We start from the raw sequence: 18,081 nt of genomic DNA on the forward strand, positions 1-18,081 counted from the left end.
TCATAGCTGTTATACGAAAACTATTATTAAGGGAATTAATTCATAATATTAAAGAAAAAGCGAATCAATTTTTTTAATTATTAAACAATAAACATAATATTTATTTTCTTCCTCATACACACATGATATTATAGGATATAAGTTGTTTTTTGATGTTTTATAACCTCATCTGATTAACAGATAAAATTTACAAAACTCCTTTTTTTCATAAATATTTGTAATACGTTGCTAGTTGAAGTCATCATTCGCAGTTGTAGAAGGATATTATAAGTCCAGATATGGTTTATATCTTGACAAAGATCTGTGTGGTTTATATCTTGTCTTGCTGCTTACACTTACACTTCACTATATTTACCAAAATATTTTCTACGCATACGATTTAGCGGGGTAAAGTTGAAGAGAAGAGCTTCTTCTATAAAGAAAATCTAGCCCAACTTAGAAACATCAATAAATATGACTTTAAAAAGGAGAAAAAGTTTTAGAAAAAACTAAAAACTAGATGAAAGATTTGTAAATAAATCAATAAATAAAAGAAGTCATGAAAAAAGGTTCTGCCTTCACTATATTTTGTTGAAAAATAGATGGGTTAATAAAATTTCCAAATTTTAAAAGAGCTGTATGATAATAAATGATAGATAGAATGGATTTCAACCTGAAAATTGAACAACACTGTAATCCATTCCAAAGAAATAGTTTCAAATAACTGTAGTAAAATATTTTAAAATCTTTCAAATTATTTATTAAATGGATGGAACAGTATTATTTTATTTTAAATATTTTTAAAGAATTTCTAAATATACAAGCTATTAATGTTAAAGCTACTTTATTTCTGCCAAAATACTGTTCATTTGTTCAAATATTTCATAACACATAATGATGTATAGATGTTTCTATCAAGTTTCGAGAAATTTTCGATTAAGATCTAACATCTAATGTATCCTAGTTGAATATATATTTTCGCTTGGCACAAAAATAGTCGACGTCTAAATTACAGGATTTAAATGGTATATGAAAACTAAAAAGATTATGAAAACAAGAATGAGCGGGAACCTCTGAAAACTTCTCACTCATTCTTGTTAAGTTTGATTATCGTTAACTACAGACCAAATGATGTTTTCTTCGCAAATTTTTAGGCACGTCTAGACCAATATCTGTGTATAAATTTATATAAATTACTCAATCATTTTTATTCTTAAATTATTCCTTACTTATTTCTACTTCTTGGATAAGAATTGCAATCAATTAACAGAATTAATTAATAATAATCTTTGTTGTTATATGTAAATTCTAATTCAATTATGAGAAAATAACATTTAGGGAAACTAACGTTTTCTTGGTAATATTTTCACAAATAAAAAAAGTGTAATGTGAGTTTCATAACAAAATTACATATCATAAGCAATGTTATATAATTTATCTCATTAATAAAAAAAACCCTCCTGGCATCAGTCGGGTAAAAAGCAATTAATCAGCTCCCTTAAATACAATGCTTCAAATCAACAAACTGAAAATAGTACAGCTTAATCCAATTAAACTTAATTAAACTAATGGTTTTGTTTGGTGGCTCATCTGTTGTACATTTTCAAATAATCAAAAATCTCTATTTGTATACATGACTTCATAGCTGTTATACGAAAACTATTATTAAGGGAATTAATTCATAATATTAAAGAAAAAGCGAATCAATTTTTTTTAATTATTAAACAATAAACATAATATTTATTTTCTTCCTCATACACACATGATATTATAGGATATAAGTTGTTTTTTGATGTTTTATAACCTCATCTGATTAACAGATAAAATTTACAAAACTCCTTTTTTTCATAAATATTTGTAATACGTTGCTAGTTGAAGTCATCATTCGCAGTTGTAGAAGGATATTATAAGTCCAGATATGGTTTATATCTTGACAAAGATCTGTGTGGTTTATATCTTGTCTTGCTGCTTACACTTACACTTCACTATATTTACCAAAATATTTTCTACGCATACGATTTAGCGGGGTAAAGTTGAAGAGAAGAGCTTCTTCTATAAAGAAAATCTAGCCCAACTTAGAAACATCAATAAATATGACTTTAAAAAGGAGAAAAAGTTTTAGAAAAAAACTAAAAACTAGATGAAAGATTTGTAAATAAATCAATAAATAAAAGAAGTCATGAAAAAAGGTTCTGCCTTCACTATATTTTGTTGAAAAATAGATGGGTTAATAAAATTTCCAAATTTTAAAAGAGCTGTATGATAATAAATGATAGATAGAATGGATTTCAACCTGAAAATTGAACAACACTGTAATCCATTCCAAAGAAATAGTTTCAAATAACTGTAGTAAAATATTTTAAAATCTTTCAAATTATTTATTAAATGGATGGAACAGTATTATTTTATTTTAAATATTTTTAAAGAATTTCTAAATATACAAGCTATTAATGTTAAAGCTACTTTATTTCTGCCAAAATACTGTTCATTTGTTCAAATATTTCATAACACATAATGATGTATAGATGTTTCTATCAAGTTTCGAGAAATTTTCGATTAAGATCTAACATCTAATGTATCCTAGTTGAATATATATTTTCGCTTGGCACAAAAATAGTCGACGTCTAAATTACAGGATTTAAATGGTATATGAAAACTAAAAAGATTATGAAAACAAGAATGAGCGGGAACCTCTGAAAACTTCTCACTCATTCTTGTTAAGTTTGATTATCGTTAACTACAGACCAAATGATGTTTTCTTCGCAAATTTTTAGGCACGTCTAGACCAATATCTGTGTATAAATTTATATAAATTACTCAATCATTTTTATTCTTAAATTATTCCTTACTTATTTCTACTTCTTGGATAAGAATTGCAATCAATTAACAGAATTAATTAATAATAATCTTTGTTGTTATATGTAAATTCTAATTCAATTATGAGAAAATAACATTTAGGGAAACTAACGTTTTCTTGGTAATATTTTCACAAATAAAAAAAGTGTAATGTGAGTTTCATAACAAAATTACATATCATAAGCAATGTTATATAATTTATCTCATTAATAAATAAAACCCTCCTGGCATCAGTCGGGTAAAAAGCAATTAATCAGCTCCCTTAAATACAATGCTTCAAATCAACAAACTGAAAATAGTACAGCTTAATCCAATTAAACTTAATTAAACTAATGGTTTTGTTTGGTGGCTCATCTGTTGTACATTTTCAAATAATCAAAAATCTCTATTTGTATACATGACTTCATAGCTGTTATACGAAAACTATTGTTAAGGGAATTCAATCATAATATTAAAGAAAAAACAATTATTTTTTTTTTATTATTAAACAATAAACATAATATTTATTTTCTTCCTCATACACAGATTATATTATAGGATATAAGTTGTTTTTTGATGTTTTATAACCTCATCTGATTAACAGATAAAATTTACAAAACTCCTTTTTTTTCATAAATATTTGTAATACGTTGCTAGAAGTCATCATTCGCAGCTGTAGAAGGACATTATAAGTCCAGATATGGTTAATATCTTGACAAAGATCTGTGTGGTTTATATCTTGTCTTGCTGCTTACATTTCAGTTCACGATATTTATCAAAATATTTTCTACGGCATACGATTTTGCGGGGTATAGTTGAAGAGAAGAGCTTCTTCTATTAAGAAAATCTAGCCCATCTTAGAAGCATCAATAAATATGTCTTTAAAAAGGAGAAAAAGTTTTAGAAAAAAACTAAAAACTAGATGAAAGATTTGTAAATAAATCAATAAATAAAAGAAGTCATGAAAAAAGGTTCTGCCTTCAGTACATTTTATTGAAAAATACATGGGTTAATAAAATTTCCAAATTTTAAAAGAGCTGTATGATAATAAATGATAGATAGAATGGATTTCAACCTGAAAATTGAACAACACTGTAATCCATTCCAAAGAAATAGTTTCATCAATAAATACCTGTACGCTTATCTGAGTTTGCATCGTCACGCTACAGAAGTAGTAGTAGTAGTAGTACACTTAGTAGTGAAGAAGTAAATTAGCGCTAAGTGGTCTGCTTTTTAGTGACAAAAAAAAATTGTGTTTACGTAATATAGCTAGAGGTTTAACACACTGCAGCGTAATATATTACTATAAACATATTATTAGGTTATAAGGGGACCATTACAGAAACGGATGCACCGTTATTTAATAGGCAGATCATATCAGGCAATAATTGATAAAGTGCACAGTCAAAAGATACATCTATTTTAATTTTCAGCCTAGGGGCCAGGGCTCAGTATTAAAACCTTTATTCTACCTAAAATGCGCCAATAGTATCCCCAATATCATAAAAAATTATGACGTAAATTTATTTTCAAATGACACATTTCTTTTGTTTGTGCGGAAATATATATCGGCGCAAGCAGCTTCAATGACGGATGCAACATGAAAATAACTCAAGGCCGTCATCGATTATTATAACAACTTATTGGTCGTCGTTACTATTGTTAAAAGTAAAACGAAATCAAAGAGAATAGAACTATGTTTGAATTTTGGTATAAATATGACGTCTGGACGCACGACAGCGGACTGCAGAGTTCAGCGAGTGCGGATCATAAAGAATGTGATTATAAAGAACCTTCGAGACATACAAGAACATTTAGAATAATTGAAGTCTCATTTTAAAATATCTGGATCGTACTGAAGCAAGTGACATTAGTGACGTCAGCGAGGCTGGCGTCCTGTCTTTAAAACAATGAATTTGTATTAAATCCGATATATACATAAAAACGTTGACATTGGCAAAATATTTCACGATCCCAGGGCGAATGAAGCCATAACATTAAAAAAGATACATAAACAATACTAGTTAATAATTAACAAATTACGTATAGTCCTTAGACGTAGGACTCGTTATAAATGAAAGTGAACTCTCGTTATAAATGAAAGTGAACTAAACTCATGAATTTAGTTCCACTCAAAATAACCGCACAGTTACCCAAAGCACATTTCACGTAGCCACTTATGCTTACACACAAACATGAGTAGGCGTACATGTCAACCAATTGACCTAGTAAAAATTGCTAACTACCGTGGTCTTGTCATAGACGACCATTTGTAGTGGATAAAAGTTAGATTTTTTTGGCAAATTTCGCTTTAATAAAAAATAAGTCCCTCTATGTAGCAAAGCTTCTATTGAAAAAAATTGTTGTAAAATATATAAATTTCTATGATCGCAGTAGGTTAGGAAGAAGATGCAAGTCTCCAGTCGACCCAAAATATTATCGTATTATTTTGCAAATAATATTTCTTAAGAAATCTTTTTTAACAGTTCATACGATTACAATATTCTATTTTCATACTGTACATTAATTACTCAAAACTATTGTTAAAAAATAATAATAATACAAATAAGTGTCCATGCCCATGAAGAACATTAAGGGTTTTAGTTGATACTAACCTATATATACTTGATACATTACGAGCTCGTCCAGATAACCGATACTTTCGCATGTGATTTAAATCATCTGACCATATTGTAGTGTGTAGAATTAAATACTGATTAGAATCACCTCCATTGTGACATAAGAGTATATATCTGTTGAATCATTACTTAAGGCAAAATTGTAAGCTTGATATGATGTTGATTGCAGCATCCACTCATAAAAAATCGTCACTTTTATTTTCGAATATTGTAGTTACATCAGATATTATTTTACTAAAGATTTGACCTTCACTGATATTGCACATTGATTAACAAGTACTTAAACCTCGTCCTTATGGGGGAGGGGGGGGGGGTTAAGCAAATAATAATCATATAAAAACATATTTTGCAACATGAAATATTTTAATAATAACCAACTAACTCTTATAAACTTCCATTTAATTATCGATATTAATTAATATGTACAATTTAATATCATATCTGCGTGATATCGGTATTTATTATTATGTCTATAATAATATAACATTGCAATAAAATACAAATTTTAAGATAAAGCTCACCAGGAAAATCCATATATATCATTGAAATTCATTTTCAATTTATAACATGTTTAAGCTGAAATAATTAGTATTGTTCCTTAATGATCATGGCACGAACGTATATCGTCGTATCCTTTACGTGTTTGGTCGTAAGTTTTTGACTTTTGCTTTTATTTTTATATTCTATTTAAAGATAAATAGGATTTTAATTTTATATTTCTAAGGACGAATAAGAAGAAGGGGAATACAACAATAAAATGTTATTTTAGTCCCATAATTAATATTTAAATTCATAGAACACGACAAATAAACCATATTTAAATGCATTCAGGGAAAACATTTGGATTCAGGACAAATTATTAATCTGCTCTCAATTTTTCAGCTTAACCAGTTGAGGTCATTACATGCTGGTAAGTAATTTTATAACTTTTCGAGAGCAATTTTAAAGCATGCCCACGAATTGTTTAATTTTATTTCATCTTTTGTAATGTTTACGAATTTGTGCTTATAATATGTTTCATAAATAATTTAATTTCAAAAATGAGACAAAACCCCTCAGCATTCTATGATTCAACGTGCGGGTGTAAGGTCCATCACGTTACAGGGAGAGGAGCTTCAACAGTGCCTGGGACTTGAGACGGAGGTGTAGGTTTAAGGAGCCCCTATCTAACGCTCGTTAAACGCTCATCTCCACTGTCCAAGCTCCTCTCTCTACTTAAACAAATTTGAAACGAACCTACTATCGCTGCTTTCGACGCACGTTCCAAGAATAAACTGTCGTTAGTTCTTGACAGACCCAAGTCTTTTAGCAGGTTGTAGAGAGATTTGGCTGTTATACCTCTCGCTCCTACTTCTACCGCGTACAAATTTACAACAAACCTATTCTTAGTGAGTTCGTTAGTGAGCTCGTAATACTTGTTGACCTTGATGGCAAGGTCTTTGGGGATATTGGTTTCCCAAGGAATGGTGCTTCACAACGCGCTTTAAAATTGGCGAATATAAAAATATGTCCTAGATGGACGCCGTCGCACAAATATCCTCTGGGGTCATTATTCAATTAATCATGACGTAAATAAAATTTGTTATGGGAGAAAAGATTTACGAAAATTTTGTTTTGATTTGTAGTCAGTAACATATCTGTCGGTGAAAATGATAATAATAAAATTATAAAAGATATTAGGTTATAGACAGACAAGTCTTGGATAGTGTCTTCTTTGTGTTATGAAAAGATGAACCATTTATAAAAATATTCATGTATAAAATAAATGTTACTAAATTATTGTCATCAATCGAACTCAGACGCTTCAGTCGGACGATCATGTAAACATGGTATCTTGTTATTAATAAATTTTCATTTTGTTAACAGACAAATTAACAATACCAAAACCTATTATCAGTAAGGACTGTGAAAACGATGGCATTTGTGAAAGCGTTGGAAATTACCCAACGAAATTAATTGAAGAATTGCTTAGAAAGGCAAGGTTTTTGAATAAGTTTTTAAATAAAGCCTCATATTGCATGTTTTTCTTAAATTTTAACAGCAATGGAAAATAAATTTGGGCGTTAGACGGAAATTATTTTCTATTGAACATTAAAAATATTTTTCTAGTTCATCAGTCTTTTAATATTAATATATTGAAGGATTCATCGCTCCTTAAAATATTAAGTATAAAGCATGAAGTACTTAATATTTTTGTTTTATTTCAGATCCAAAATGAAAGTGCTATTTTTAATTACGACGAATCGCCATTACCGAATATACATTCAAGAATGTTTTCTGACAACGCAGAACCAATGAGTTTGTGTAGCACAAAACCTCGGGTAAGTAAAAAATAAATTAAAATCACCAACATCACTTGCATCATGTTTTCATAAAAATCCAGAAGTAAAATAGAGAATCTAGTCTATTAGTACCAGTAATAATTATTTTAAATTTATTCAAATTTTTGTAATCTAAAAAGTCTTCTATTTAGAACTGCAGTATCTAGCCTAAGTATGACTTAAATATAAGCTAAGTTTTAAATTGTTTAATACTTTGATCCTTACAAGTAGATAAGTGTTATATTTGTTTCCCTCCTTGTTTTTGTTTTGGTTAAAATATTATTTCATATAATTCCAGTCAATTCCAGTTCAAGGGGCAAAAGACAAGAATGGCAATTGGCGATTTATCATAAATGATTTGAAAAATCCCATCCAAGTATTTCGTGCAGAAATTTGTAGGTATGTTGGATGAAATGTTGTTACTTATTACAAAATGGTTTTAAGTTCCTTATTAAAACTGAAATTAAAATAAAATCCAATGTTTTAGAAACCCTTTGGGTCCTTGTTCCGAAAACATTGCCTTTGAGCCAGGTTACTATGGAGCATGCCTGCAAAAAGTAGTATTTCGTGAAATGTTTTATTTAAAAGAAGAAATAAACGAAATTGGTCAAGATTACTTCGAGGTTCCAACCTGTTGTTCTTGTAGTCTTATACGAAAAGATAATTACAAGTAAATGTTTTAGATTGTAAAACTATAAATTTAACTTCACTTTTATGTTTATATGAATTTAGCCGAGCTCTTTCTATTAAAGAGCTCGGTTAAATAAAAGGAAATTGGTCTGATCAAAATTATATAATTTTAATATCCAAAAACAATAATTTCCTTATCCTATCCTTTCCAACAAGTGCTCTACATATACGTATTGGGAACCTTTTCGCACATCGTTTTCAATGAGTCCTCTCACTGAGTATATTAATTGTTGTCGACTTTTAAACGTGGGCCTTGACATATAAAAAATATATCTAGGTATGCTAAGTAAGGATTTCTCTAATAAATATTATCTGCCCTGTTATTGCTTTGCAGTAGAAACTTTACAGTTTATATATTGAAAGCCATGAGACCATAACTACCATTACTTGAATTAAATATGTTTGTACACGTCTAGGGTGTGGACGTGGTTACAGTTGTGTTGTTATATAGATAGGTTATAAAAGTCGATAGTTTTTACTGACAGATCAAAAGACAGTGTTCTCAACCACTCATTAAATGTATCTTTTTGAATTCAAATCAGGTCAAGATAATTTTTTTTTTAATAATTGCAGTTGTCAATGAACATATTCGTACAATACCAATTTTTATTTGCTAATACAGTGTAAATGTAATACATGAGTAGAAAGTAGGCATTATTTTAGTAGGTATATTTAAATTAAATAGTGTCTGATTATATTTTCTATTTGTGCAGACCAACTATTGACATGTTTTAAAAAATTGTTTGTCATTATAACCTTGATACGTGTATATTATTCAGATTTTTGAATAGCTATTGTGTGTAGCGTCGCTTAGAAAAAGGACATTTGGTCATGAATAACTTTACAAATATCGGTTTCATATGGTGTTTGGGAACAATTTCATGTGTCTCTAAAATGTGTTAATTAGTTTGAAATAAAATATTTTATTTGAAAGTTTGGAAGTAGAGACATTTTTTTAAAGCTTATTGGAATAGTAGTATCTAAGTTAATTGAAAATACGCAGATCTTTGGCCTTAAATTTTATGAGAAAAGTTTAATTTAAGTAGCTTCTCACTTATTGATATATAGATTTTATGTAATATTTCGTTTGAATTATAAAATTATAATATCATAAATTGCATAGAAAACGAAAAATCATAAGTAACTTATTAAAGTCTAAAACAAATAACCGAGAGTGTTATTTTTTATGATCTCTTCTTACTAAAAAAAATGTCTTTCCACCATTAAACTTTTATCAAAGACTCACGGCATACTAAGAGACAAAATTAGCCCAACTCGTCAATATATGAATTATATTAGTGCTTATTAATTAATATTAATATCCATTGTACAACTCTGGAAGCATTTTGCATTCCGATAATCCAAATGTGAATTCTTTAGAAGAAATTCAGTATGAAAAATATGCACAGTGTTTCAAATTATTTTTTTTGCTTACATTATATCTATTATAGGCTCCATTTCTTATGTCTATATATAGCCTATAATAGATATAATGTTAGCAAAAAAAATAATTTGAAACACTGTGCATATTTATCATACTGATCGTGCTAGTATGTCCATTATCTTTTTATTTAACTTCATTGCTGTTAATGAAACATGACTATTCGGCCGATGCAAATAAAATTAAAATTATATTAAATAAAAAGTCGTTTTTAAAATAATCGTTATTAAAGAAAAATAATAAGGATATAAAAAAAACAAGAAGTCGTTATTGCCGTATTTTATTACAAGGCACCATGCTTTATTTTATGTTAATTACCAAGAATATTTTTATTGAGTTTTTATTTCTAAATATATAATAAACCATACGTTTAATGAGATACAAGACTTTTAAGTATATTAACATGTTTTGTCTAATATTGTTTTAAATTTAAATCGGCATTTAAACAAGTCAATATATAAACGTACTTACAAGTTTTAAAATATTAATAGTTGTACCAATAAGTTTATTATAATTCCTTGACTTATAAAAAAATACTTTTATCATTATATTAATGTACACTCATAATTTTTAAATATATTTTTATAAACAGTAATATTAGTAACAAACGTTATCGTCGGTTACGACACTTTCACATCCGAATGATAATTGATAAAACTAGCTGGTAATTCAGTAAGAGGACAGCGGAAATATAATTTAGTATCAAAATAAAAACAATTCCTTTGAAAAAATTTAGTTTATTTCATAAAAGACTAATGATATTAAAACTGAATTTATTATTTGATATTTCTATCTATAATACGTTTATAGTATATATGATAGATATAGAAAATATCACAACAATTTTGTGTGTACAGCGACCGTGAACTGGTTTTCTGATATGGTGTCGATAAGCCCCGTTATAATCATCCTTGCTATGCACAAGCACGACTCATTTAATGCGTTTAATTCTAAGTATAATTAAATATCATTTTATGATTCTTGGAAAGATATGTATAACTTTTTAAAGTTCAGAAAGAAAAAAAAACAACGAATGTTTGAATAAAAGTTTATTTTATAAAAAAATACTGTATTAAGTTCTTTTCTTCATTTGTATCGAGCCTTGGTAATGTGTTTATATATAATGTGTAATTTTATTCGTAATTGGTATTAATTTTGTTAATAAGTAATGTGTCCTATCAAAGAAGATGATTTTTTCATGGATGTTGTCGGGAAATAATATTAGTTCTTTATGTAAGTTCTTAATATTTATGTACGTATATTTCTATTTTATATAATTAACTGTCAGTTAATTTCTTTTATTTTTAATTCCTTTTTTATTTCTTTTATATACGTGTTTCGTAGAAAAAAATATATAACTACAAACCCTAGCAAAAAATTCTTTACAGATACACAGCTCAAAAGATGACGACTCTTTACCTAATTATTTAAAACAGTCAAAGGAAGAATTCATTTTAAATTTCTATGGAAAATTGTATATTATATGTCGTAGGTTCTTATAATTTTTAATTATTCAATATTTTCTTGGAACAGCAAACATTTTATTAGCTTGGTTTTATAGTCTGGATTAATGAAGATGATTAACGGTCAATACTTCAAAACATGAGATATGATTTTGTTTTGGATATTTTTTCTTTTACGTCATTTGGCTTATTGACGTATGGTAAACGAACAGTGAGACATAATGCCATCAGTTGATGAGAGGTTCAGGAACAAGTTTAAGGATAACCTATGGTTTAGAGAGGATCAGATGCAAGTAATTCTTAATCGGAACAGTTTTTTCAACTTTATTATGTATTTTCATTACCATCTAGATTAATGTAAACTGAATCCTTTTGTATTAATTCAATATATCGCTGAGAGTACAGGAAATGGAGAACATTGATAAGATAAATTTTGAGGAAGTGTAAAATTAGAAAGATTTATGAATAACACAAACTTAAGTAGTGTGAAAGATTTTCTCAATGACTTCTTTCTTTTATTTCTAGACAATAAAGCCTTTTTAGTATACAGTTAATGGAAGAACCTAAAATACTATGTTGATAATAAATGCAAAATTGTGCGAACGACCAACTTTCCTAGATAAAATTGTATCCTAGTATTAGAAACAGGTTATTTTTATTATGATATTAATTTTTAGAAAAAATTGTTTACTTTGAATGAGTGAGGTGGGAACACGTTCATAAATTATATTCTCACAAACAAAACCGGTTTGTCTATGATAGCACAAAATTTTAAATTTAAAGTCATTTTATAACAAAATTATATTTAGACATTGTTTTAAATAATTTGTTCAAAGCTGATACTAAGTTTATTGCTTTTTAAAAGTAATTGACTAAAACAATATACAAATTGAAGATTAGGAAAAATATATACCAATCTTAAATTATGTATAAATTCATTTGTTTTAAGATTTTGTGCGTCAGCAATAAGGTCTTAAATTATTTAAAAGGGAAAACATTAAAACGCATTGAAATATTTATAAAAAATCTTTAATAACTATAAAACATAGATCAACGATCATGAAATAAACACCAGCTACTTATGATACGAACATCCGATTTGGTATGACGTCAAGAAACCAGTTTGATCAAACCCATTACGACCTGCAGACAATAAAAAAAAAGAAGATTAAAGAATGAGCAAAATAATAATTCATGTTTGCAATAAAAAAAAAGATTGTACACTTAATAACTTATCTAAGAAAACAAGACACTGGAACACCATAATATTGTATATTAAATAGATTTGGAAACTTTCATGAAATAAGAAATGTAATATTATTTTAAATATACTAACAGAATATTCATTGAGCAATAATAAAAAGTTTCCAACGATTCGATGTAAATTGATATTCTTTAATGTATAAGACTCTTAAAAAAAGAAACTAACCTTCTTTATGAAGATCACTGCAAATTTAAACACATCACTGAACCAGGCACAATTTCAGCTTTTGAACTGCGAGGCAAATTTCTGTGCACTATCACATGAACCTGAGGATGTCATGGAAGAGTCACTACCACTTCTTTTTGATATATTGTTCTTTTTCCTAAAGCTTAATCTTGATTCGCCTTTAAACAACTTATCTAAAGTCTGCCTTAACGCTGAGTGCTTTCTTTCAAAGGGATTGGTATACATTTTAAAGCGAGGACGTGTGTTCTGAACGAGAGTTGTTTACGATTTGAGCCTTCTCAGATGATTCCGCTCTTAATATAAGACGTAGTGACGCTGGCGCAGGTCAATATGTTATACATCAACGTCATACCTTTTTATTATCTTTAATTTATTTTGGTATTTTAATTCCATACGTGCGTCTACAATTTTCTAATTGGAGTCAGGTTAAAGAAGATTGCTACGATGAAATCTACCTATTTTGTTTTAAGTGATCAAAATAATAAACAGATATTATTGTTTTTTAGAGTACATTTTTTTGGGTGAGATAAATTATTAAATTAGTTTTATTTAAATGAGTGGGGAATTAAAAAAAAGTACTTAATTTATTTTCAGTTTATTTTGCTTTCGGAAGTTTTTAATTTGCTTTATATGCGTATGCGATGAAGTCTTGTATGCATTATATTTGTGATGAGTGTCCTTAGTCTAAGTTGGCATCGTAACGCTAGACAACGAGTGTTAACAGCATTTCATTCATAAATATTCGCCCATTAACGTATTAACGTAAGTTATTGAAATATAAACTGGAAATATTTCATTTATAGTGTTTTGATGTAAATTTAGAATTAAAACAGGCATACCTAAGATAGAAGCTTGAATTTTTATAATTTCATTCATATTTGGCTAACCGTCAGTAAGGTCTTCAAGGTTCATTATATTACGACAATAGTTCAATAAATTGTCACGTTTGTATACATTCAGGCTAAGTGGTTGTTGTAGGTTTATGTTCTGTTAATGAAAATTGTTATTATGACATCGTTAACGTCAATGTTTTTCCATTCATTAATTATCTATCATAATCCGGATTATATTCTAATATAAGAAAATAAACTTCAAATTCACATTGTTTAAAATGTAGCTATTTTTATAAATGCATTATTTAACAATGATAATGAAAGAGTTTTATCTCTTTTCACAGACATGACATAAATTTTTTACAGTCAATTGTTTAATCAACAGTTTATCAGTTTCCGATTCCTCGACGGACGTTAGCACATTACATTATGTATATACATGAAAAGTAAAAACATTTAACAAATATTTAGTATAATTATAAGTGGAATGTTTATGTCAAGTTTTCTTATAAACGCTATAAATATGAAGGATTATCAACAATTTCAATTGAAATACTTCTTATATATTAAAAAAAAACTAAATTAATTATAAGAAGTATGTAATGATATAATTATAATAATTTATCAACGTGTATATTCTCATAATCGTAGATTATAGAAACCGTGAACTGTCAAAAGCGACAACCATTTTTAATAATCTTTTAAAGTACATGTTTACCAAAAGTTGTTTTTAAAATGATTGTCCATTAAAACTTTGCTTGTAAATGTTATTTTATAACGTTATTAGGATATATAAAGACACGTGTAATGTCAAAATACTTTTATAATTATTATTTTTTAGATATATATATTCATAAAAGTTCTATACACTCCAAGTAAATTTAAAATAGTTGAAGTCACGTGTATTATCTAGAACGAGGAAAACGTTAATATAAATGCTTTGTTTCAACTAATCGCCTACTCGTTCGCTGATATATATGGACATACATTTATTAATTAAATATTTGCTATAGGTAAAGTCTAATATTTACACGAGATAAAGTATGTCGATGTGGGACGTATATGTAAACACATATTATAGTTCATTCATTTTAACTCAATTGAATGTCTCATGACTAAAATAATTTATTAATTTTTACAAACAACAACAAAATATAGTTGGATATTTCTGCATAAGTATGGATGTTTTGAAAACTTCTATCAAAAGGCATAATAAAAAGTACGCCGCTAATAAAGGTATTGGGAGGTTTATAACACTTAACGCTACCTATTTTATTATCAGCATCTATAAAGGAAGTGAGGATAAGCCGGTCTCTGGATTTATTTTCAGCAACGGTAAACACCGAGCTTGTATTTTTATCTCCTTTTAACGATAATCACGACTTGTATAGAATATTAAAATCTAGCACTTGAATCTTGAAGACAAGCATAGCAAGAATGGCAAGGTGATCCTAAAACGGGAAGCTGGATTCTACATCGAAATTGAATATGACGTACTTGGTTTTGAAGTGTTTTTTTTTATATATAGCTCAGGAAATATGACATACTTTCACTAGCTTTTCCAAATGTATACCCTTTACTAGGGGTAGCTAAACCACATATCCTTCTAAGAAAGTAAAAAACGCGGTAAGGATTTGGGGAGTGAGTGCTCTCCAATAATCTCTGACCATAACTGAACCTGAAAATTTTTAAGAAGGTGTAACAACTTTGATGGCTTACAATGTTCATTTTTTTAGTAGATGAGTAGATGTTTTTCTTTCTATTTAGTGTTTTAAAAAATAATAATAAAAAATCTTACTTTTGACTGAACTAAATGTATTTTTGTATAAAGTAGATAAGTTATTTATCTTTAGTAAGTGAATAACTTTGTCTTCTGAATTGTGCAAGTATAATTTGAAATGTTCTTAATTTAATTTGTTTTTGCGAACTCCCTTGCTATTAAACATCAGGATCAGATTAAATTAAATATCATAAATATTATCAACGATTATAAATTACTATTTAATCAAACCGATTATTATCGATATTATAACAGACATAACCGTAATACACTCAAAAAAATATCTTTTATAGAATAATTAATGACGAAACGAAATAAAAATAGTGGTCCTTTTCACTAACCGTGAAAATCAAACTAAGGGTGGCAAAATATGTTTCAGTGATTTAATTATAAAAATGTGCAGGCTTTGTAGCGTTTCTGTTTATTATATAATTACTTCGTTGATGTGAAAGGTCAATATTCTGGCATCACGTGTAGATTTGAATAAGCTTTGATGTCAATTTGTAGATATATAATTTGTACAGATTATGCAAATGCAAATGGCGTCATAAATAAAGAAATATGCATTTATAAAAAAGATAGAAGTTTTTGTTACGATATTATAATATTTATTATAAAAGCATACATAGAAAAGTAGAGTCTTATAGAGTATAATTATCTGTATTAAGCTTCTATATTTAAATAAAATTGTTATCACAGTATCTTCAAATTTTTTGCAAGTAATAACGCTGTACCTATTAGCTGAATATTACTATGACAGTAATTTATATATATATATATATATATATATGTGAGAGAGCGAGGGGATCCTCGTGGAACCTAGGCCGAGACCCTAGTCCTGTAGAAGGCTTTCGAGTCTGGGCGTTAAGTACCGATGACGATGGACAGGTTTCCATTTTGAAGCAAAGATAGTCTTTACTCAAAATGATGCTTGTTTATTGCTCACAAATTCTTACATTGAATATCAAGAATTGTATAGCAGAGAATTTACCACTGTGGCTCCTAAGAGCGACCAATGTAGAATGAATTCAGTACGATTATGCTTTGACTTTTATATGGTTAATTCTGTATTACAATTGTGGGTACTTGAACAAAACTAATCACTTGATGTATTACTAAAATTATTTACATTGGTGAAGTGAAAACAATTATAATGAACAAATACACGAAAAGCAATATTTTCGTAAGACAAGGCTGTCGGCGTGACATATATTTAAAAGGATATTAAATACCTTATACTGAGCATATATTATAGATTTTCAGCATAACATTTCGAAACTAATCGCACATATTATGATGAGAATTTAGGGTCATCCCGCGAACTTTCGCGATGTCCCAAAGCACCGCATTGGGCGAAAGTTGGGCGGCGCCCCAATAGAGCTTGGGAACCGGCTCCCATCCCTGCTGCCCTCCTCTGCAACTAACGCCTTTCATAGGCCTAGCGTAACAAACGAACCGACAGCCCCTCAGGCACCCCAGGCCCCTAAGGCCACACAGGCTCCTCAAACAACCATCGGCAATCGGCCTAACAGCTGACTTGCAGCTAGTCTCTGACTTCGCGAGTCTCATAGACCCCGCGGAGGTGCAGACATTCGCCGCCAAGCTGAGGGCCTCCGATGGCAATCCTCAGGCCCGTATGCTGGCAATGTGCCAGCACGCGGACAATTTTAGTGCCAAGGGAGCGTTCAAAGCCAATGGCAATTAATAGTTTAGATTAGGCGTCCCAGGCACCCCTCCTAGACCCTGACAATAAACATATAACCGACAGTACAGACATAAATGTCCTCAAGACACACAAAGACAACATTTACACTAACACACCGCCTTCGTCGGCGAAGACGAGGTCCCGTTTCTTATACGTCGCTCCGGCGTGCTGCCGTCGGGGGGCGTCTTGCAATCCCATCTTCCGATGCCATCCTCCACTTCAACGACGTCCTAAGCCGAGGTCCGGCCTCTTAGAGGCACCCCTGGGACGGGCATATTCCTCCGTCGGGCCCTTCGTGCCCGAATTAATCAGGTGGGTTCCATCAAGCCACCCACCCCTCCCGGTGACGCTGTAAAAGACACTAGGTCTAACAGCTACAGACAAGTCGAAAAAAAAAAGAGAATTTAAAGGGAAGGTTTTATGAAATTTTTCGGATGGATTGAATTAACACTATATTTTTGAATTTTGTATGCATGTTTATTTTCCGATTTATCTAGTTTATATTTATTTTTACTAAATGTTTTCTGTTGATAAATTTCTTCAACGGTGTGGCCACAGTCACGAGCGGCGGGGATTACGGCGCAATTTGCGACGCGGTACGCGGTGAGCGGCAAAAACAAATGGTAGACAACCTATGAAGTATGAAACAGCTACCGGCGACACGGACCGCGGCGCGGGTAGACACGCACCGCACGCGGCGACGACGGGCTGCGCGGTGTGTGAATGAAACAAATGTACTAGCGAGTATCGAGGCGGCCACAGCTCAGAGCGGCGCGCGCGGCGGCATCGGTGGATATATTCAGGCATCGCGCGACCAAAACAAATAATTTTGTTTCTACCGCGCATTGTAGCTGTGACATACCACCGCAAATTACACCGCCCGCCGCGACTCTCGTCGCATCGCGCCCCACGCCGCTCTTGGCTGTGGCTACACGGTAAAGGCCT

At 29.9% G+C, this 18,081-nt stretch overlaps 1 protein-coding gene and 1 long non-coding RNA gene across 3 annotated transcripts; one reads left to right on the top strand and one right to left on the bottom strand.

The window, feature by feature from the left end:
* The first annotated feature begins 6,058 nt into the window (after positions 1-6,058).
* Positions 6,059-8,563, top strand: LOC133318981 (protein spaetzle 5-like). 2 transcript variants are annotated; one of them, XM_061521685.1, is made up of 5 exons: positions 6,059-6,102; positions 6,336-6,363; positions 7,661-7,774; positions 8,073-8,173; positions 8,262-8,563. In XM_061521685.1, the coding sequence occupies exons 2-5, from the start codon at positions 6,358-6,360 to the stop codon at positions 8,446-8,448; spliced, it is 408 nt and encodes a 135-aa protein (XP_061377669.1). In that variant the 5' UTR covers positions 6,059-6,102; positions 6,336-6,357; the 3' UTR covers positions 8,449-8,563. The 2 variants fall into 2 exon arrangements, with proteins under 2 accessions (XP_061377669.1, XP_061377670.1); XM_061521686.1 differs by lacking the exons at positions 6,059-6,102; positions 6,336-6,363 and adding an exon at positions 7,284-7,429.
* A 3,818-nt stretch (positions 8,564-12,381) lies between these two features.
* On the bottom strand, positions 12,382-13,126 carry LOC133318984 (uncharacterized). Its single transcript, XR_009752700.1, has 2 exons — positions 12,798-13,126; positions 12,382-12,511 (listed from the first exon to the last, which is right to left on the bottom strand). It is a non-coding gene; the product is annotated as an uncharacterized LOC133318984 (long non-coding RNA).
* Positions 13,127-18,081: the final 4,955 nt, after the last annotated feature.

The sequence above is a fragment of the Danaus plexippus genome, chromosome 10, assembly GCF_018135715.1.
Source record: "Danaus plexippus chromosome 10, MEX_DaPlex, whole genome shotgun sequence".
In the NCBI taxonomy this organism is placed as follows: Eukaryota; Metazoa; Arthropoda; class Insecta; order Lepidoptera; family Nymphalidae; genus Danaus; species Danaus plexippus.